The 23,127-nt window shown below is 42.9% G+C and overlaps 1 protein-coding gene across 4 annotated transcripts; it reads right to left on the bottom strand.

The window, feature by feature from the left end:
• Window positions 1-8,258: 8,258 nt before the first annotated feature.
• Window positions 8,259-17,307, bottom strand: LOC109785127 (putative acyl-activating enzyme 19). 4 transcript variants are annotated; one of them, XM_073505850.1, is made up of 18 exons: window positions 16,975-17,307; window positions 16,777-16,882; window positions 16,457-16,678; window positions 16,061-16,254; window positions 15,053-15,253; window positions 13,506-14,225; window positions 12,621-13,345; window positions 12,340-12,415; window positions 12,174-12,260; window positions 11,701-11,744; window positions 11,328-11,436; window positions 11,181-11,240; window positions 10,911-10,995; window positions 10,199-10,263; window positions 9,786-9,845; window positions 9,628-9,672; window positions 9,149-9,252; window positions 8,259-9,074 (listed from the first exon to the last, which is right to left on the bottom strand). In XM_073505850.1, exons 3-18 carry the CDS (start codon window positions 16,509-16,511, stop codon window positions 8,858-8,860), a joined length of 2,847 nt encoding a protein of 948 aa, XP_073361951.1. In that variant the 5' UTR covers window positions 16,512-16,678; window positions 16,777-16,882; window positions 16,975-17,307; the 3' UTR covers window positions 8,259-8,857. The 4 variants fall into 4 exon arrangements, 3 of the variants coding, with proteins under 3 accessions (XP_073361951.1, XP_020199323.2, XP_073361950.1); XR_012190209.1 differs by having other exon boundaries at window positions 9,149-9,316; window positions 16,457-16,882; window positions 16,975-17,280; XM_020343734.4 differs by having other exon boundaries at window positions 16,457-16,882; window positions 16,975-17,278.
• Between the last annotated feature and the right edge of the window lie 5,820 nt (window positions 17,308-23,127).

The raw sequence follows: 23,127 nt of genomic DNA, 5'->3' as shown, positions 1-23,127 counted from the left end.
TGCTCGGTGTCGTCTTGCGCGTGGAGACGGCAGTGGGCGGTGACGGCGCGTTGGCATGGGGTGTGATGGTGTGCTGGCGGGTGTTTGGGCGATGGTGATGCGGTCGTCCAACTCGAGCGTGGTGGACTACGTATGGTGGTGGTCTTCCATGGCACGGCGGCGGCTTTGGATCGGCCTAACCCGGTCACTGGTGGTAGCGGGGGGGGGGGGGGCTTTGGCGCGGCTGGTGGGGCTCCCTCGATGGTGGGATCCATCTCTCTCCTCTTCTCCTGGTGGCTGGGTGGGGCTAGGGGGCGTGGCAGTGGGTGCTTGCTGCGACCGGGTCTCCAGCGAGCTGCTCGGGGTGATGGTTGTGGCATTGCTGGTGTGCAACGGGAGCTGGTGGCGGCAGTGGCCAGGTGGGTCACCGCGTGGGGTGAGCTACTACGACGTGGTGGTGGCTCACGGTGGTGTGCAGGCCGTGGCGCTGCGGCTGGGCGTCTCCGCCATCGTCTCATCTGCATGCGGTTCCTATGGATGCTCCTGGCTTTCTCTGTGGTTGCGGGTTGTGGCCTGTCCGGCTTCTCATGCCGTTGAGCGGGTGGCCGGTTTGTGCCAAGTGCAGATCCAGGCAGGGAGCCTTGGTTGGGCATCATGGGTGACGTTTGGAGAGGTGACGGGAGTGATGGGTGGCGCCGATGTGGTCGGGCCATCCGTCACCGGGAGGGGTGCCGGACATCGACGTAGTCCGTTCCCACCTCACCTATTGTCCTACCTGGGTGCTCCCCGATCGACTTGGCCGTTCTTGTCACTGGCGGCTTTGTAGGCGGTCAGAGGTCGGTTCATCGCCCACAGCCATGGAAGACCTTTGGGGCGTCTTGGTTTCTGAGCGGCGGCTTGGGTGGTGAGAGCCGCGGTGCTCGTGGGCTGAGCCCATGGCTCAGGTGCGGGCGGCTAACGGCCATGGCCGTGTTGGCGGTGTGGTGGATGGCGTTCCATCGTTCTGTGGTGGTGTTCGGCTATGATGCATGTGCCTGGCCACACCAGTACCAAAGGCGGAGTATGCTTGCCGGAGGCGACGCTTGTGGGCATCGTCGGCTTACTGAAGTCTCTGTTGTGGTTGCCCCCTCCCTTCGTTGTGCTCCGGATGAAAATCTGATCTTTTGATCGTGTCCTTCCCGAAGGCACTGTCTTGGAGCGCACAGTTTTGTCGAATCTCAACTTCACCTCTTCGTGATATGTTCATCGGATCGCGTCTTCTCTTTCGCCCTTTAGCACCTATGTATCTGGCCCTGGGTATGTGTGTGGGTTTCGAGTGGTGTGTTCTAGTTTCTATCCGTTCGAATGTTGGTGGTCGTTTCTTTTATATATAAAGTGGGGCGAAAGCCTTTTCTGATAAAGAGAAAATCTACTGGCGGACCTAGAGCATGTCGCCGCCGTCTTCGCCGCATCGTCGCGGTCGCTTTGTCCACCACATTGTCATCATTACCTTGCCCACAACAATTGGCGCATCGCCACTGTTTCCACTTGTCGTCCGTGAGATACATACGTTCCCTAGCTCGCTCTACTAAATCCTCCCTTTTTTCTGCCCATCTTTCCCTACACTTTCACGACTTCTCTCATCTCCCGGTGCAAGAACCATTAGGCGGATTAGGAAGAGAAGCACTGGGAGGCCGCACAACACCAATCGGCACCATAGATTATATTCTCTGGTACCATTATTATGCAAGGCATGTTGATCGTTGTTTCGATCGCTTTTTTTCTTTGCTTAGGCATATTTTTCGTCTTGTATAACTTTGCTCTTTGTCGGTGTCTTTATTTATGTGCGTGTGTTGGTGTTGGTTGTGTGCTCATTGTGTTTATATCCACATGATGCTTCATTTTAAGAGAGGTACATGACACATAGTTACTACCACAAACCCTCAGCCTTGAAGGTGTACTACTCCCGCAATGCCATGGGAGCACCAAGGGGCGATGAAGAGGCCGAAGAAGAAGATTTCCCCTCCAACGGAGTGCCAAATTAGGGCTAAAATGAAGATTGCCTCAGCGGAAGCATAAAAACCCAGGGGCTGTTTTTGAAGTATATATAATCCATCGGGTACCAGAGGTCGAAGGGGGAGCCCTAGGGTGACTAGACACCTGGGGACTTCCTCGTGGCAGGGGGGGGGGGTGGGGGGGGGGGGGGGGCTACATGGGGCGCCTAGGGGCCATAGGGCACACCCGGTTGGCTGGTGGCTTGCTTGGGCCATGTGGCCTCTCATGACTTGAAACTTCTTCTGTATTTTGTTTAATTTTTCTGAACAGTTTATGATGCCTATTTTCTCTGAAAACATAAACACTGACAACAAGCAGAGACTTTGCATTTGATACTTTATGTATGGCAAATAAGAGAACTCTCGTGGTGGTACATAGCGTACAGTCAGCTTAATTTGTTATCTGCAACTATCTGTAATGCTTGGTGGTCATAGCAGATACATATAGAGTTTGAAGTTTGAAGCAGGGATGCACACATAATATTTATATAAATGCTTAATCTGGTGTACTATCTACAAGGCCGCAACACCGTGATCTCATCATCAAACATCCATGTACTATTTCGCAAACAAAAGCATCCATATATTCTAACCAAATTGTTTCTACACTGGTACGAAGTATTCTCATTTTAGTGGTTAGAATCAATAATATTTTTATTTAGGGAATTAAAACCACTAACGGAGAGAAAGGGAGAGGGAGGGAAATAACTTTCCCTGCCCATAGCACATGTTGTAAAAATCAATTTTTATTTTTATTTCCATGATTTATTTGTACTCTTTTTTTCTCCTTTTTATGTTTACTTTCTTTTTAAATCCTATGAGTTTTTTTCAAATGGTGGATATTTTTAAAATTCATGATCATTTTTTAGAATTATGGATGTTCCTTGAACTCATGAAAATATTATAATTCATGAATATTTTTCAAATATTTTATAAATTCAAGGACAAATTTATAAATATGCGAATTTTTAAAGTTCATGAATATTTTTTATATGTGGGAACAATTTCTAATTTATGAATATTTTTAAATTAGCGAATATTTTAATGAATTCGGAAAAAAAACAAGCCAACATTTTTTGATTTCATCATTTTTCAAAATTAAGAAGAAAAACGGGCATCTGAAAAGAAAAAAGATTTTGGTAGCCGGCTTTTTCCCATGAACCAGCAGCAACAGAAGCGAGAGCAAAAGAAAAAGAAGCAAAGCCAGATTTGGGCACGTAGACGGCCGAGCCCAGCCCACGTTGATAACTACTCTCGCTTGCCGTCGCCCGACAGGTAGACAGCGGAGACGAAATCAAACTGGAGGACTCCGCCGCAATCGTCGCCGTCGCCGTCGCCGTCGCATCTCCTCTGTTTCTACTCGCCGTCCGTCAGGTATACATACATATACACCCTCCCTAGCTAGGTCAACCGAATCCTGCCTTTTCTCCCTGTCCCTCTTTGTACTTCCATGGCTTATCTCATGACTCATCTGTGTGGTGTGGATACTTGGGTGCCCTCCTCACCAGGCACCACCAGTGCATGCAAGAACCATAGGAGGCTAGGAGGATTAGGAAAAAGAAACACCAAGCAGCATCACTGTTGTTATCCGGTACTCCCTCCGATCCAAAAAAGTGCCGCAGCTTTGAACTAAGGTCAAATTTAGTTCAAAGCTGCGACATTTATTTTGGATCGGAGGGAGTATCATATTATCCAGGGTGTGTTGTCCTTGCCGATTGGCAAGAGGTCAGATCACCAATGGCGATTGATTAATTCTTACTTTCTTCCTTGGAGATGCAACGATTCAGAGACCATCCTATCACACATGTTGTCCAGCTAAATTGCTGGCTACAGCAACAGAGACTAAGCCATCTGCTCTCGGATCTCTTCCATCTGAAGCCTTCGTGCATTGTTTCCTGAATAATTCGCTGTGTATCTCCACCGAGGGCGCAATCGATCTTCTGCGTTCATTTTGTTCCTTTCAATGCCACCACAGCCATATTAAAGTGCAGCCCCCCCCCCCCCCCCCCCCCCCCCCCCCTTCCAAATGCATTTGTCCAGGCCTTGTTTCACCGGTAGGAGTACAATATCAGTAGGCGATTCGTCCGAGTTCATGGAGTGTTTAAAGGTTTAGTTTGCAGGGGAGGCTGGAGGAGGAGAGGTAGTTTCAGAAGTACTATTGTGTTTGGTTATAATTTTTATATATCCAGGGGACACATTAGCAGCAATGTATTAGATGGAAATCTGATGTTTTCCGAATCTTGCCAGTTTATCGCATCACTGGGATTTTGTATGTTTTAATTGACATGACTCTGTGCCTATTATGTACTGGTCATTCTGTTATATTTTCTGTCATTCAGTCCGTTCTAATATGTGTCTTTGTGTGATCTGTTGCAGGGAAACTGCAATTACTTGCAAGGAAAAGGCCTGCTACATTTTTGTCACCGCTACCATGTACAGATTGCGAGGGTGGCCAGACCTCCCGGAGGGTCTGCGGTACTCTATCGTTGCTCGGCTAGGCCTGGTCTAGTTCTCTGATCTTGTTGCCTTTTCTGCTACCTGTCGCTCTTGGCGTGCCGCTTTCCTCCACCTTGGTGCCGCTCCTCCCACCTCTCCTTCTCCGGCCTGATGTCTCTATGTGCTTTCCTCGTCGTCCTCCCATGCACTAGTACTCCCTCCGTCCGGAAATACTTGTCGGAGGAATAGATGTATCTAGACGTATTTTAGTTCTAGATACATCCGTTTTTTATGCATTTCTCCGACAAGTATTTCCGGACGGAGGGAGTACAAAACAGGGCTTTCGTCACAGGGCAATTTTCACATTAGTCCCCGTTCAGTCACGAACCGGGACTAATGTGAGCATTGGTCCCGGTTCGTGCGGCTAAGGCATTAGTCCCGGTTCACCTGCGCCTTTTAGTCCCGGTTGGTGCCACGAACCGGGACTAAAGGGTGCGATGCCCATTAGTACCGGTTGGTGGCACCAACCGGGACTAAAGGTCTAACCTTTAGTACCGGTTGGTGCCACCAACCGGTACTAATGGGCTTTGAGGCATTAGTCCCGGTTCATGGCACGAACCGGTACTAAAGGGCCCATTTTCAAACTCTACCCCCCCCCCCCCCCCCCCCCGGACCGCCTTTTCAGTTTTAGAAAAAACAAAAGAAATTGATGGAAATGTCAAAAAAATAAAATAAAATAAGTTGCCCATGTGATATGTGGTCTAGTTGTTGGGAAAATTAACAAATATGAATTTTGACTTTATTTGCAAAATCTCTCTGGAATTTCTTAAAATGGGCATAACTTTTGCATACGAACTCAGATGAAAAAGTTTTTTATATGAAAAATCATCTACTCGAAAAGTTACATCCGAATTTAACTGGGGGAACCCCGTTAAACATTTTCAAAATCCTCAAAAACCTAACAGAAAAAAAGATATGGGGCTTTTAAGATCTGGAGAGGCAAAAAAATTCAAAAAAATTCAAATTATGGTCAAACTGTGGTCAAACAATGGTCAAACTAATTATTCTAGAATATTAGTGTTACTAAATAATTGTTTCAGTTTTTTTGAATTTTGGTCAAACTGTGGTCAAACAATGGTCAAACTAATTATTCCAGAAATATTAGTGTTACTAAATAATTATTGTTTTTTAAAACAATAGTTTCAAACTCAAACAGTGAAATGTGTCACTTCATGCTCAAGCTAAATTCTTGAGGGTTAATAGAATTGACATCTTACTATTGTTAGGAAAACAACAAGTGCAGACTTGGAAACGAGGGAGAATAGAACCCGGAAGTTAAGCGTGCTCAGGCTGGAGTAGTGAGAGGATGGGTGACCGTCCGGGAAGTTAGATGATTTGGAATGATGAGGGGTGATTAGAGATTAGAGGATAAATTGAGCAGTGATGAGGGGTGGTGATTAAAGATTCGAGGTTAAAATAATTCAGAAAATTGAAAATAAAAAAATAAAAAAATTCGCAAAAGAAATTTTCAAAAAAAAAATATCATAAAATTTCCTTTAGTCCTAAAGGTGGAGCTCCAGGCTGCGTCCACATGAACGGCCTTTAGTCCCGATTCGTGTAAGAACCGGGACTAAAGGGGGGAAGCATTAGTAACGACCCTTTAGTCCCGGTTCAAAAACCGGGACTAAAGGCCCTTACCAACCGGGACAAAAGTCCCCTTTTCTACTAGTGTGACCAACAACCTGGTACGAACACGGCCATGCCATGCCACTAATATAGCAAACCAAGACACCTACCAGTGCTGTCAGATTCCCTTACATAGTATTTTTGGTGAAAACAATACCCCACCAAGTCCTCTAAAAGGGTTTCGCTTCAGTGGTGCTTCGTATGGTCATCTCATTTTCTCAAGACATAAATCATGCCTCGTTGTTGATGTGTTCACAGGTGTTAGTGTCTCATCCCCAAAACTACCGGTCATTAAGGACATCGGGATCTTCTATGCTGCCCTCACTGCTCCTCTAGCATCACCTAACTCACATGTCATTGTTGATATTGGATCACGCAATTTGTTTTGGCGTGTTGGTAGTCGATATTGGGTGGGACGCTCTCCTGACGATGGACCAATCAAGCAAATTGTGGTCTTCAAAGGGCGTGCTTTTGGCATCGATTCGGATATCAGACTCTTCAAAGTGCAGTTGACACCCCAGATTTGCATACAGGAAATACCTGTAATGGAGTCAAGCATGATTAGGAAATGGCACCATTCCGATAGATGGCTGGTGATTTGCGGCGATATGCTTCTCATGGTGGCCTTGCGAGGACCTATTATAGTAACAGGAGTAACCTTCGAAGTCTTCCGCCTTGACTTATCGACTAAACCTGCACTATGGCTGAAGGTGGAGAAGCTAGAGAATTGGGCAATATTCATCAGCACCGACAAGAGAAGTCAGGCATTGTCTTGCATGAACCCAGAGATATGGGGAGGGAGGAGTAACTGCGTATACTGCTATAACCATGACTCCAAACATTGGGTTGCACTGGAGTTGGGAAAGCCACTACAGGGAAATGGGCCCACCTCCAAATTTAATCCAAACATATTCATATTCATGGGTCGTGATAGCAAGGTGCAACCTATGTGGGTTTTCCCTAGCATGCTCTCGTTCTGTCGGTGATGGTGATGATCTTTATGCATGGCTGCTAAATCTTATTTGGAGTATGTTCTTCTCTAAAGATTTCTAAGAATCTCTAATTTTGCCAGTTGTCAATCAATGAATTCGTAACTTCGGCTCAAGAGATTTTTAATTTGAGCATGATAACTTGAACTCAATTTTGTAGTTCAGTGTAACTACAAAGTATATTTATTTTGTGTGTAATTATAGGCTAATCTATGTTTCTCTGTAACTACAAACTGAACCACGAAGGTTCACATAAGCTCGGAACTAATTATTATTTTGTTGGTTAGCAACATTTGGAAGTTGGATAGAAGGGATGATGTACATTGAAACCTTTTGTGTTCTTTTCTCAATGCTAGATCCCAATGTTAACATTAGTGAGGAATGCGTGAGCTTGATTCATCCCAGGCCTGCACTTATGGAGGCATTTCCATAGCAAGTGTGTCTTTTTTTGTCTTTCATATGCAATGGTACCGTTTATGGTTCATTTGTTTTCATTCTATTGAATGGAATATCTCTCTCTTAACAATTGCATTTCACACATTACTTACATGTTTAGTCTCCTGAACACTAGTGGCTTATAAATCTCTATCGAATGAGGTCTCACAATGGCCGGTTCAATCCAGATTGCATTTCACACATTACTTACATGCCGCACAGTCTCGTGAACACTAGTGGCTTATACATGTCTACTGGATTAGGTCTCGCAAAAGCCGGTCCAATCCAGATTTAGGAGGTATCAGAAATAAAATTGCATTTCACAAATTACTTACATGTTCATAGTCTCCTGAACACTAGTGGCTTGCAGCTGAAAAAAACTCTGGGACCAACATCAGCACACAAATTTGAATAGGCTGTCACCTGCTGGATGTGCTCCAACCCAAGGACAGCGTCATTAAGATGTTCATGGAGGTGGCAACCGATGGGAGATGCATCCCTATCACCGCTCATGGTAGAGTCGACGGCATACTGCCTCTCCAAAAACATTGTGTGTCCTTGGTGTATGACTATGCCGTTAATCATATGTTCTTCCACAAATTCACTTCCTCTACTGGTTAAGATGTTTGGATAATTTATAGGTTACGTAAACTTTGGAATGTTGGAACAATTCAACGGTATATACAAACATTCAAACGAGGAACTTGGAACCGGCTGTATGTTGTTGATCACTGGTCCGGATCAAAACTTGTGGATTTGGTACATTACATATATTTCTACACTGCCTTGATACATCAGCTTATATACAAATGCAACATGTTGCTCTCGACAAACAATTCTGATCTTCCTAACAGAAAAACAATAATCCTGATGCATAAAAATAGACCTATCAGTACGTCGACCAAGCTTGAAGGTGTATTTTCTGCAGCAAAGGAGCGAGGGCTGTTTATAGCTCTGCTTCTGCTTTTGAATCAAGTACACTCGTTGAGCACCAAGGTTGTAATGTCATTGTGATACTGAATATCAAGCACTTAACCAAAGATTTACGGCGTGGAAATCCAACCTTTGGAACCCAAGCACCGGTATCTTCTGCATTTCTTCTTTGTTGATTGTTCAAAACATCAAGCTGCTCGGGACATCACCAATAATTCTTCTATTGGCCACTAAGCAAAACAGTTTGACTGGATGTGTCTAATATCTAAGTACTGTGCATCTCTTGCTGCTGAACCACCGCAGGATGAAGATACGATGCTGAGCAGCTTGGTGTAGCAAGGGAAACTAAATTACGTGCTATTCACTTCAGTTAAATGGATTAGTGATTGAGAGACAATGTAGCCGATCATCTCTGCAGCCAACAAAGATGTGCCCGCCCACCATCAAGGGTGACGAGAAGATGTCCCCAGGAAGATCCATGGCTGCAAACTCTTGCACAGAGTAACCAACTTTCTCCTGCTCAGCATCAGCTCTAATCCCAAGGACACGGACCTTCCCAGAACTTGTGCAGATACAAGCAAATCTGCAAAAAGAACAGCTATAACATTTTCCTGACACCTATTTGCTACAAGACTTTGCTATCAATATGCCAAGTACCTCTCTGGTGATCCAGATGGCGTTGATGCTAACACTTCATCAACAAAAGCAGATGCAGTAATTGGGTCGCCGACGTCATATGACCAAAGAAGATCACCGGATGTCTGTGGTGAAATCATTAATGTTTAAGTACTTAATGTGAAGATAAGCCATGATCTCCTAGTAAACCTAAAATGCAATAAATAAAGTTCAGTTGTTTGACACAAAAAGAACTCGAGAATTACCCGCAGCTGCTAAATTGACATCAGAAAATAAGTAAACACAACAGTGGCAGAGATTCTATGATCATTAACTGTATTTCTGGAAATGACATAAACATTTACAATTGAGTATAATTTAATACTATTACCCAGAACACGAAAGAATTATATGAAATGACCATCATGCAACCAACTGCATGCCGCTCTCCCACTAGTGCCCGTACAAAAGATTATGTCGTCTCAAAAGAGAAATTTGGAAGTTCAGTAAGTAAGACTTACAATATCAAAAGAGTATAAACTTCCATCACGGGAAGATATCAGCACCTGCCATTGACATTATGCAAAAGTTTGGTTCAGTTTACTTTAAACTGGGAACACATCAACTTGTGAACAATTAGGTCATGAGGAAACAGCTGTTTTCAGAATTCTCAAAGTACCTGAGAAGGAAGGGCAGATGACACACATGCACCAGCAAAAATGGGACCACCAACAGTTGCCTGGGTTTTAAAGAAATTAGTTATGCTCTGTGATAAACAATTAAATAATACTAACAAAATTGACAGTATGGAATAATACTAAATAACAACAAGATCAAAACCAAATAAAATCTTAATACACAAGACTTAAAAACAAGGGCGTCTAAAACATAAATTGGCATCCACAAACTACAATTGTTCTCGGAGTACTCTGCTCAATGTTAGTTAGTTCTGTAGGCTGGATAGTTAGATGTCTGGTGTGTCTACCAGACAACTCTAAAAGAATAACTGTTCCTTTGTATATCATTCTGTTGAAGAACTGTAACTTTGTAACAATAGCTTCACAAACACAACAGGGAGAAGAGCTATTCCACCTTCCAGACAACAGTGCCATGTGAGTTCAATGCGATCACCAGACCGTTCACCAAGCAACAAACAACTGCAAAATGAAAGTTAGTAATCAGCATAAATTGGCCTCCTTAAGTGAAAAGTACTGAATGTACATAGCGAATTCCCAGTACATTCCTTATCGAACCCACACATTGGCTGAGATCCATACACATGTTATGTTTAATTGATTTTTATAATATTAAACTTGGGACCTTAAAGCATATGCCACATAGCTAGCCAAAAGTATGCTCGAGAATTGCACGGTTGCACAATTTTCTTGGGGCCTCGGCAACAGTTTCACGTTTAAAAAATGGTTTTGACTGATGCTCAGATGCCGTGCAAGGGAGGAACTTATGGGATTCAGATTTTACTAGGAAACTTGAAAATCTTGGATGACAAAAAATGCATTGCTAAAAAAAATCAACATTTGTGAAATACATATGAAATAGTAGGCAAAAAAAATTCACCATTTGTGAAATACATATTAGAAAATAGGCATTAACTAAATGGTGAAAAGGTGAATTTTCAAAAATTAAATCTGAATGTGGACCAACTCCTAAAATCGACTGGCTCTTGCTACCTTTAATGTTGAATCCTCAGAACTCTTTTTTGTGTCAAGGAAATTTAATCATGAAATATGCATGGACATATTGCAGGACATCTGTGCTCATGCCTCATGGCTAGCTTAAGAATTACCATTTCCACTTTGATGATCAATGGCAAGAGAACTGAAAATTGCTGCCCCAGCTTCATATTGCCAAACTATTCTGAATGATGGAACCTGCTACCAACAAAAGAAACCAGTGAGGACTCTAGATACTCACTCGTTGCTAATTATTTTACTTTCTATTACCAGATTTGCTGCAGACAATTCCCATGGAAACAATGGACAGAACGATAAAAAGAAAAGAAAAACATGCACATTTTCTCCTTTGAAGTTATCACGGGGAATATATCGTAAGTCACCTCAAGGGATATTGCAGTTACAAGGCCACTCGTGCATGCAACATAGATCCTGTCGTGTGCCTGCAAGGAGCAATCCAGATAACACAAGATCAACAGAGCCATTGCACAGATTTAAGGCAGATGCATGCTGTGAATCAGTAAAAATACCATGTCCACAGCAGGAGAACCATAGATGCTTCCACCACAAGATACTTTGTAAGCGCAGCAACGATCTTTGTAATTTAGTGCATATAAATGATGATCATAAGAGCCACACCTGACAACCATACACAGCATATTATTAAAAAAAATAACAGCGGTACAGTCATCTATTGTGCAAACTTGTGTCTCTGTATGATTGATGAAGAGTGAGTAGACAGATCATTGGTTCACTCATTCTAGTCGAAAACACGGCATTTTATTATCGTAATAACAAATGTGCTTTCATCTAAACAGAGAAAATATATATACAGAGAGAACTGTGAAAAGTGGTGGTAGTGTACTATGATGAAGGAACAAAAAAAAGATTATGGAATGGTACCATATTAAACTCCTTGTCCTGTCAACAACTGGTTGCATTTTTACCTGAAGGAAGATTCTTAATTTGGTATATGAAATATCAACAACATTAGATGCTTCTCAATATGTTCCATCATGTACACTGTAACAAAATAATCATCGTTGTAACTTAGTAACTACATCATCAACTTCCATATGCTAGAAATACTACCATCATGGGTCTTTGCATAACTTAAGCGTGACATTTGGCCCCTTTACTATTTCACTTGCAGCAGTTAAAGAACTATAGCCTACTCAACATGAACATACAGTCAGGAAGATTTTCTTAAAATCAAACATCCCAAAGCGGAGATCTATTATAGTTTTAGTTACGTCTAGCACACAAAATAATCAGTCCCTTGTCATTCTTAGTGTTCATCAGAGATGGGATGAAAATACATATGCCATATTTCAAAGTGAGGTTTAAAGATATTTCAAATAATGCAGCAATTGTACCTCTCCATCTGTTTGAACTGTCCAAGATAGTTTACCAGTCAACATATCATGAAAGTAAATTTTCCCTTTATAACATCCAACCACAACCTGTCCAACAGATTAATGATGAGCTAGACGCAAAATGATTGGGCAGTTGCTATGTCAACTAGTTCAATAGTCAGGTCACCTCTGAAAAATCACCAGTAATAGCAGCAGAACACTCCACACGTCCTTCCAATTTGACACTCCACCTCACTGAACCACTGCATAATAAATTGGAAGTAAATTTTAAAAATATTCAGTATGCATATGTCAGATCAGAACTACTATCTCATTGAATCAAATTCAAATTAACCGAATCAATAAGAGCATGAGAGTATATGTGGCGCACCAAACCGAGGATTTAGCATTCAAAGTAATAAGAAAAATAATAGAAACAATGACTAAGAACTAGCAAGCAAAACTCACTTGCAACCATCGATGCAGAGAAATAAATGTGAATGGGACCCAATAAATATGTTTATCATCCCATTGTTCAGGACAAGCAAAGGTGAGGCATCAACACATGAATCCAAAGGAATGTTCCAAAGTTCCTGAAGATAACCTCTTTTGTTGTATGAAACATATGAGCAAACACCTTCAAGTTGCAGCTTCCCTTCATCGTCATGCATAAATCTGTTGCAACGTCCAATAGACCACTTCTTGTGTAAACAAAAGTTCAGGATCCACTGACTCCCCATGACACTGTTTCTGTCCATCAAGCATGTATCCAAGTAGAGATCGTTTACCTGGCATCTGTCATCAGGAGAGAATGGATATTTGTTAAGCTGGCCATCTGTTTCATTTCCATAACTCCCTGCAATTTGATAATGTGCACGCTTTCCATTTATCCGTGCTTTGCCTCCATGATAACCATCATCCGCATTTGCAGCAATCGGGTCAAATAGTCCATGTACGCTTGTAGATACGTCCAGGCCTTTCTTAGGCTGAGGCTCATCAGTAGGAGAAACCAAATTACTATGATCCACAATTAAAGCGTCCAAAAGCTTAGAAGGGGTTGGATAGATATAAAGCAGTCTCATGTCAATCTCCAACTTGTGGGCTGCATGTGCGGCAGAAATTGAGTTACCACCCAAGGTGAAAAAATCATCAAACTCGGAAACTTCATCAACAAGCAGGGCGTCACAAAATGCCTATTGTAGATAGAGACGGCGTCAGTACAACATGAACATAAATGGACACTATCCAAAAAAACAAAAGAAGAAAAAGAACACAAATGCCAGATTAAAAAGAAACAAGAAGTTTTCAGGCAAAAAAAAAAACAAGAGATAACACTTAGAATTAAGAACAAACCTTTTTAATAACTTGTAAATATGGATTAACTAGACCACTTCCAGACTTAATTTGCGCAATTCCACATGGTTCCGATGCACACTCCAAACTTGATAACTTGACATAGTCAACCTTTCCTGAAGAAGTCAAAGGTAAGGACTTCACGTGGAGAAAGAAGCTTGGAATCATAGCTGGTGGAACCTTCTTGATGAGCCAACTTCGAATTGATGCCATGATATCTTGAGAAGAATTTACTTCTCTATACTGCAGGCTGTCTTTCACAATTCCATCCTTATTCTTAAACACCAGGTATGCCTTATAATCTGGAGACCCTTTACTTTGGAAAGTAAGTGCAGCATCACTGACAGCAGGATGTTCCTTTAAGGTGGATTCTACCTCTTCTAGTGAAAAACGCTGCCCATAAATTTTTACGGTGCGGTCCTTTCTCCCAAGGAAAACAAGTTCACCAGCTTTCAACCGTCGAGCGTAGTCACCCGTTTTGTAGTATGTTGAAATTACACTGCCTTCAGTGTGGTTACTGCTCAGAAACTCTGCTAAGTAACCATTGAATAAACATGCTCCACTGACACAAATTTCACCTTCATCTGCTATCCCAGCATGTGTCACAAGAAAAACTTCACAATTTGCAATAGGAAATCCAATCGGTACACTGGTTATTTCTTCACGCTCTAAAATTCCAGGCAGATCTTTGCAATCAAAGAATGTACAATCACCAGAAACCTGAAACACAAGTACAAATATTGAATAAAGATGCATAACAAACACCAACACTTTAATTTCAACCATTCCCTGTGTGGAGTAAACTGAACAAAAGATAGCACAAGAGAAACAATATCAATTTCAAACTCCCGGTGAGATGAAACAATGATGCAACTGAGCTCATAGATTGATGGATATTAGGGAAAGAAGTATGCTATTTCAGTTCTTCTATTTAGCATATTGCACAGATTGTGACACTCTATGTATCTCTTCTGTGTCGTAATTCCAGAGCAATTTAACATCTCAGGATGAAAAAGGGGCACAAATTCAGTTTTAAAGTTCATCTCCGGGCGTAAGTGGTAGTAGGGAACTCGAGCACTTAGTCCTTATTATGGCATACCAACTCATTACAATGATTCCCCTAAATTTATATTTAAGATAGCACAAAAACTGTGGTTAGTAAATGATGTACCAATGGCAGGAGCAAAGCACTCCCTGTCAAGAGCCTAATTTTTTGGGAGGAAATGTACATCCATAGCAGGAGGCCAGGAGCAAAGAACTCCCTGTCGCAAGCCTAATTCTGTATGAAATTTTTAGAAGGTTTTAAACTTATCTGCATAAAGATGGCACAGATAACTCAATTATGTGAATGCAATGAAAATATTTAAACATCCTTTTTATTAGTAGTCAAGTTGGGCAAATTCAGCCGGCTGGCCAGAGTAGTGTAGATTAGCACTGGCATTGTCTAGTGAAATAAATAGGTAAGAGTAAGAATGTATTAGAGAGAAAATAGACTTGATCTCCTCTGAAAAAAAAAAGAGAAAATATTTGGTGGTTAACTTTCTCACCTCTGTTGTTCCATACAAATTTATGATAGTAGTCTCTGGCAGAATTTCACGAACTCTCTTCCACAGCACTAAGGACAGAATCTCCCCACTAAATACCAAGATCTTAAGAGAGTTATATACACATGAAATATTTTTCTCCAGGGTAGGTAGTATTATCTCCATCAGCGACGGAACTATAGTCATCCTTGATATACGATATGCCTGCAGCAACATGAGCCAAATGCAAGCGCAATGAATCATACCAAAAAGAAGAAGGGAGTATAGGTAATGATGGACCAAGAAAATCAGGAATAACATTGTAGGAGCTATTGTTTTGTCAAGCATCTATTCAAGTTAAACAGGAAACAGCCTCAGACTATCCCTTGATCACAATGGCAACAAACTATAAATACTGTTTGCTACCATAATATCTCTGCCAATGATAATGAGAAACGAAATCTTATGCTAACATCCATTAGGAGGTACCCACATTTGGGCACACATGAACATATGACTTGCGTTAGGAAGTCGGAAAGCTCCGTCCATGCTGCTGCGGTTGACCCGCCTTCGTTTTTTTCTTTTTCAGGGCTTGTTGAGCTGTGCCCTCAGCAGAACCTATTTGTACTCTATGTTTGTGTGACTGCGTGTGTGTGTGGGTGAACTTATGTTGTACCGTTTGGCTGTGGTGGTTTGCTTTATTTATAAAGCGGGGCGAAAGCCTTTTTTCGGTTAGGATTTAGGAAGTCGGAAACCCTGACTGTCTAAAGTATGCAAGTTGAATGGAAGCAAGCATGCCAACAAAACGGCATCCTCACTTTTATCCTTTTTTCTCAGTGTTAAATGATAATTCCACAGCATGAAACTGAATACTCGAAATGTAATTTTATTTCTCAGATTCCTAAGCAATACCATTCAAGTAAAAAGCTTTGGAGATTTTGATAAGATACTTTTTGAAAAAAACTAACTGGATCCAAACACATAGTACTTTCACTAGAACAATGGCTAATGCAGATATGAAGGCCAGGTAACCTTAATCAAGTTAGCCAACGATGTTGGATTAGCTCTCCAATCAATGGGGGGAATGACCAGTGTTGTGCTAGTCAACACAGCAGAAAGAAATTCCTGAAGATGGTCAACAAAGCTGACAGATGTCTTAAACAACAGCACATCGTCAGAACACAAAGGATTCCTTCTTTGCATCCACAAAAAGCGATTCAGAAGACCTAGCACACGATAGTAAAAGAAGCATTTCTCAGTAAATTGGTTTCCAAACCAAACCTAAATTCAATGGGAACCACCTAGTATAGTAACCTAGAAGTCTACCAAGAGGCTAGCATCTAGAAACATGCCAATCAATTCCTTTGCCATTCAGAAGCAAAGCAATGCTGATGACATAAGTAATTTCACAACAGTATGAATGTTTACCTTTCTCCATTCCACAAACGCCTTTGGGTCTTCCAGTAGAACCGGACGTGAACATCACATAGCAGAAGTCCCGCAGCCTCTCACGCTCGCACGGCCAAACAAGCTCATCTCCACCTACCCCGGCCTCTACATCATCGGACCCTTGCCGGCATCGGATGTCACCGTTGAATTGCAGAACAGGGCAAGAGCTTCCCTTAAGAACATCGTCTTCATGCGAAACCCCTGCCGATACGACTAGCGCCGCATTAGAGGCAGAGACAGCTGACCGGACCCTGTCCTCCGGCCACGAGGGGTCCAGCGGCAGGAACGCCTCCGCGCACCTTAGCACGGCGAGGACGGCGACGACATACTCCACCGATGGCGAGGCGTACACCCCCACCACCCTAGGCGTCGCGTCGGCGCCTCCCCCGTGTCGATCCAAGCAGCCTAGGGTTCCAAATTCAGAGTCAGATTGGCGGGGGGCGAAATTACAGCGGACAACAAATGTCAGCCGAGCGCATCGCAGCTCACGCACGCACCTGGGGACCCTTCGTCGCCGGGGTGGTCGGTGGAAGGGCGAGGAAGCGCGGCGGCAATGCGGCGGGAGAGCGAGGAGACGGCGGATAGGAGGTCGCCGCAGGCGAAGCGGCGCCTGCCGTCGCCCGCGTGGACGACGGCGAGTCGGGCGGGGTCCCGGCGCGCGGCTCGGTCGAAGGCGTGCGAGATGCAGCACGGCTCATCCGCCTCCGCCGAAGCCGCCGCCGCCGCCGCCATTCCGCCGCCGAGCTCGGCGCGCGCCAGCGGAGAAGGAAATTAAGCGGACACCCTAGCGAAAGCGGAACGTGCAAAATCCGCCTCCGAGCTCAGTTTGCGTACCGTGCGGAGCCGTTTCCCCAACGCCAAGACGCGCAAATCTTCACTTTTTTTGTTTCTTGAACCGGCAAATCTTCAGTTTGTTGCTGTACATGGTTCGAGTCGAAAATACATTTGCACTTCGTATACTCCTATAGGCGAAGGCCATATCTCAGATACCTTTTGTGTTCCAAATTAAGATTTGTACCAAGTCTAAATGGACACATAAAAGATGCTAAACCTAAGTCCGGTGCCAACTATATCGATGGTGATCAGACCAACAAACTGATGACATATTGTTCCATCCAAAGTTGACCTTCAGCAGTTCCATGTTGATGAGCTCATCTACAGGCTTGTGAACATTATATACCTTGCAGATCAGTTGCATATCACCGCAGTCGATTTTGTTGTAAACCATCTTGGACCGGCTGTAGGACTCGCACTTGTAGAACCTCTGGCACTCACACTTCTAGAACCAACTCGGTGCATGGTCCACACATAAATGCCTCTCCTTTTCCCGGTGTCTCTTATTCCTTGATACAACTTTTACATTATATTTGTGTTCATCTACCATCTCTCAAAGACTAGCTCCTCTTTCATCTTCACCTTTCATAAATTCGAATGTGATGGAAGAGTGTTCCAACTAGTAGAACTAGATGTCACTGCTTGAGTCACAGTGGGGACGGTATATATGCACACGCACATACACACACCAAACATCATGATGTTCATGGTTGGAAGTTGTTGGCTCGGTACAATTGTCTATTTATATATGTAAAGGTCTAAATGATATATTTCGTAGCCGTCCTTATTTTTCAAGTTAGACATGATATTTTTCAGCAACCATGAAGTAAAGCCTAAGTAAATATAGTAGTACATGCATCGCGGTTGCTATGCGACCTTTTCCAGGGTGATGGCTAACAAGTTTTGACCGATATTTTTCTTTGAGAGCTCATGTATGGAGTTTGGCATTGTATTGTTCATACAAGTTACGATTAATGTTTGGAGATCTTATCTTCTCTTTTATGTAGGACAATGCGTTTACACAATACTATTAAAATGAGTATTAATCGCATAATTTTGGTGAAATTGTGATGCATAATTCTTTGTAATTCACATATGTAAACTGAAATATCAAGAAAACAATGACTGGGTTTGAACACACTTTAAGTAAGGGGTCTGTCTAGGGCACATTTGTTTAGGGCACATCCAGATGTGCCCTAATTATTGCCAATTTAAGTGACTCAATCATACTATAAAGAAAAAAATAAAAAAAATCGTCTAGACAAATCTTCACGTAGTCAATGACATATGACTTAGATGTGCAATACTTAGTGCACATCTAGATGTGCTTTAGCATAACTGTCAAGAATAACTAGTAAATGCACCTGCAATGTCCATTGATATTTGGTGAAATATTAATTGCACACTAATATTAGCTAAAACAATAATTACATGTTAATTATGGGATTAGAGTTGATATTAACATTTAGTATGACATTAATTGCATGCTAAACATGTTGAGAGCAATCCAAATTGTTGAATCGGGCCGAGATTAGGTAATACTATCTCCATTTCAAAATGTAGTGCCTATTTGTTTTCTAAAAGTCAAACATGTCTTTGTTTGACCAAGTTTAAGGAAAAAATTGTCTACATCCATAATACAAAATTAGTTATTCGATTCACTATTTAGTGTACCTTTATGTTTTATCTATTTAATATTTCAGATGTTGACAGGTTATCCTAAAAACTTGGTATAAAAATATGGTGTGAATGGTACAATAAAAAAGGGACCTTAGGCGATTGTTTTTTTATATTTTTTTCAGTTTCACTACGGATTGAAAACAAGCCCGACATGGCTTCTTCTTACTCCAACCCGCCTGCCTCACCTCCGGCGAGTCCTCATCCGAACCCTCGCCGGGGACGCTGCGTCAACCCCTAACTCGGCCTTATATGCTGCCTCTCTTTCCTACTCAAGCAAGCGAGTAAAAACAAAGCCAGTAAAAACATGAACAGGGTGGGCGAACATCGCTTCTCTTACAAAAAAAAAAATGGACGTTGTCAAAGATACCAGACACATTGGAATTTGGCAGCAACAGAATTTTGTTAGAATAATATGGCACGCCATGCACAAACACATGCGGAGCATAGGCATCTGGGAACACATTTTATCCATACATAATTTCGGACGACGAAATCAAGCGAATAACAATAGTTTTCTTCTAGAGTTGATCAATCACATGGAAGTAGTGGAGAGAATACTAACTCCCGCACGCACGCACCTGGGGGCCATCATTGCCGCGGAGGCCCGGTGCAATGGCGAGGACGCACGGGGACGATGCGACGGGAGACAGAAGGCCGAGAGGTGGTCACCGCAGGCGAAGCATGGACGGCGACGAGTCAGGCAGGGTCCCGGCACGCAGCGCTATCAAACGCGTGCGAGATGCAGCATGGCTCTTCTGCCGCCACAAGCTTCTGGCTCGGCACTCGCCAGCAGAGAAGGAAAGCAAACCAAAACCCAAAATGGAAGCACAGCCGCGGACCTACCTTCGCGGTTTCTCCGGCGCATAGAATACGCCTTCGAGTCTCAGTTTGTGTAACCGTTTTTCCCAGCACCATGGGACGCGCAAATCTTCATTGTGTTACATAGGTTGAGTCGAAATTTGCAAACACATTTGCTCTGTCATCTCTGACTGGACTACAACTAGGCCATCCCAGGTTGTATACTTAGTAAAGGAAGAACTTCTTAGTTCACGCCATGTAACGTGATGTTACCGTATGAATGATCATTCTTGGAAGCCCTAACATGCTCATCCATCAGCCCACTAAAGGATCGTTCAGTCCAAGGACACAAAAATGGTAGGAACATCCATAGATAGCTCCGCAACATGTTGTGTTGTCCCTTTTCTGGCTCCCTTCGTCTATATCTCGTCCAAGACCTCGTTGAACAAGGAGCCTTTACCCCTGGTCGACGACAAGTATGCGACAGTGATCTCGAACATGAGTTCAGGAGCTCACCCTTGTGCCACCCAAAGAAGTCCTTCTATGGGTCGGCGTTTGTGAGGTTACCAACATGCTTGAAAACATGATATGCCTCACTGATCTCTTGCATGTCACCATACGGAGTAGTGGTGTGCACCATCTTGACAAAGATTCTAGATTCACCCTTCCTGAAGCAACTCGATGCATGGTCAGCATAGAAACGTTCTTCCTTTTCCCGGTGTCTCTTATTCCCCAATACAGTTTTTATAGTCTATTTATGTTCAACTCCTATCACTCGACTAAGTCATCTTTTTTCCTCAGCTTTTTCAGTTTTGAATGTTTCAACTATTAGATCAAGTGGATGCTACTGCTTGAGTGATCATGGGTTGCTATATATATGCGTGAGAGCGCGTGCACACACACACACATACCAGATGCCATGATGTTCATGGGTTGGAAGTTGTTGGCCTGTATAATTTTGCATTGATATTATTTAAAGGTCTATGACATGTTTCGTCACCGTCCTTCTTCTTTAAAATTCAAAATAATATTGTGCAGTAACCATGATGTGAAGCCCAAGTAAAGATAGTACATGTAATGTGTTTTCGTGGCACTTTTAAGATAGTTTTGACTGATTTTTTTTTCTTTGAGAGCTCGTGTCTGGAATTTGGCATTGTGTTGCTTTTAAGCTGGAATTAATGTTTGGAGATCTTATCATCTTTTTTACATAAGACAATGTTTTTCATATGAAATGATACTAAAATTGGTTATTGTAATTTAATAATTTGATGCTGTGATGCATAATTCTTTGCCATTCACAGGTCGAACATAAACCAGAATATCAAGCAAAACATTGACTGATATATTGGACGATACGTCTAATTCTAAAACACAATTTAAGAACAATTTAAAGGGTTGATTTTTGCGGACTGCTGATATTTAGGACATTGATTTATTTTCTTCCTAAAATTCAGTAGTTGTTTCTTTTTACTTTCCTCTCTCTTCATAGTTAGGCACCAAGTGCATTCACCGGCAAGGTGATGCTTCCTTGAACGAGTTGCCCTTTCCATATTTTCTCTACCCAACCATGTAACCTAGAAGGAGGTTTCCATCCAGATAAAATTATTATTTTTGCTCTTTTGCATGATTTTTCGGCAGCATTTATTGGGTGCAGTATTGGATGATTGTTTGTATTTCTTATAGCAGAGGTTAGATCCTTAATTATGCATGAAAACAGATGGTACACGACTGTTACACAAAACAGGCGATTATGCAATTCTCCTAGGAGAGCATGCATGGTTAATGATTGGTGTATGAACCGAAGAAAGCAAAGGCCATGAAGAAAGAGGAAGCCTGAAGGGACACGAAGTTGGTGCTCTTGGGTGCCAGCGCACCCTATATGCGCCAAATAATTTAGTAATTCCAAAAAAAGTTAAAAGAATCAAATGTGATCAAGTATTGTACTCGTGTAAAATGTTTGGCCTCCCATGGACTTCAGGGAAAAAAAGAAAAAAATAAATTTATGATGACAATATAGCATGAATAGTACTTGTATGTAGCGTTTTTTTCACGAATCTTTAACCCGCGATATTATGAAAGTCATTCTCCAGCGAATCTTTTTATACGAGTACAATACTTGATCATGTTTGATTCCAAAAAAGTTTCTGAATTTTTGAACTTTTTTTGAATCACTAAATTATTTTTGCATATAGGGTGCTCTGGCACCCGAGAGCACCGAAATTGGTAAAGCTATCTGGATGGCTGATGGCACACATGGGCTTGGTCTCTGAGCTATTCTCAGCTCCTCTTAGATCAGATCAGTGTTGAAGGCCGAGCAGAGCAGCAGCTGCCTCAGCTTCTTCAGTACCAGAACAGCTGTTCAGTCCTGCAGCAAGCAGATCACAGGACAAACGGCTTGAACGTTACCAACGTTTTTTGCCCATCCATCGCCAGGCCTCTATCTCCTTGCTCTTTGGTATTTTGAGACTTCGGCCACATCTTAGCAGCAAACAGAGGTTGTTTGTAGCAGCCACATCTAATATGGATGGACGAGATTCTTAAGCAATTAATTGCCAAGAACGCCATGACAGAAGTAGGGTACTATTGTGGTTCTTGCATCTTCACCAAGGAAGATAGTGGCACCAACAGCCAGTCCGGTCCTGCGAACCCAAGGTAAAGTCCCATGCTTTGTGCATTGCATCCCCGAGGGCAGCGAACAATGGCAATGGCATGGTGAGCATCTTCAGTTTCATGGCCACAAATCTTGCAAATAATCGGCGGCGGTGGCGAGGCGGGTGGGTGATACGAACCTCGATCTAGGATATATGGTTCACTCAATCGCTATGAATCTGGGATACAATATACAGGTAGTAGCAGCAAGAAGGAGATCGGGGAATCGAGAGCCAGGGGGTGGGGGAGGGGAAACGCCCAACGGCGGCCGGTTCAGTCTTCCGTTCTTCGATGCCTCTCTCAGAAATGAAGCGCAATATATATATATGCAGGACACTCTCCCCTTGGGCCTTGTGGGCTGGTCTTGGGCTCCTCGTGGCAAGTTATATTCCCGTGACAGTGGGGTGTGGTCAAATAAATGCCTGTGAGATCCCATCTGTTGGCTCGGGCTGATTAAGGGCGATCCTGGATCGCTTCCCGGCCTTGGCTAACGCGTGAGGGTTGAGAGGGGAGTTAGGGTTCCTTCGCAAGGCCCGATTCTGTTTTTCGAGCCAGGGTTCAAGGAAGATAGATGGCGGCGGATGGATCGAAGTCGGCGGCGTCGGGCTCGGGATCCGCAGCTACAGAAGAGATTGACAAGATGATGGAGGAGCTAGGGCTCCATGATGAGGATCTGGATGATGTGGTTT

The sequence above is a fragment of the Aegilops tauschii genome, chromosome 7 (genome assembly GCF_002575655.3).
Source record: "Aegilops tauschii subsp. strangulata cultivar AL8/78 chromosome 7, Aet v6.0, whole genome shotgun sequence".
Taxonomy (NCBI): domain Eukaryota; kingdom Viridiplantae; phylum Streptophyta; class Magnoliopsida; order Poales; family Poaceae; genus Aegilops; species Aegilops tauschii.
This window is presented reverse-complemented; position numbering and strand designations above follow the sequence as displayed.

Bases quoted from the DNA above. Each gene is read 5' to 3' on its own strand.
- LOC109785127 (XM_020343734.4), bottom strand. From the start codon at position 17,209: ATGGCGGCGGCGGCGGCGGCTTCGGCGGAGGCGGATGAGCCGTGCTGC. The intron at 10,996-11,180 runs GTGACTTACGAT...TGTTGGTAGCAG, and splicing joins TAACTGCAATATCCCTTGAG to GTTCCATCATTCAGAATAGT. The intron at 9,846-10,198 runs GTGGAATAGCTC...TTTAAAACCCAG, and splicing joins ATGGCACTGTTGTCTGGAAG to GCAACTGTTGGTGGTCCCAT.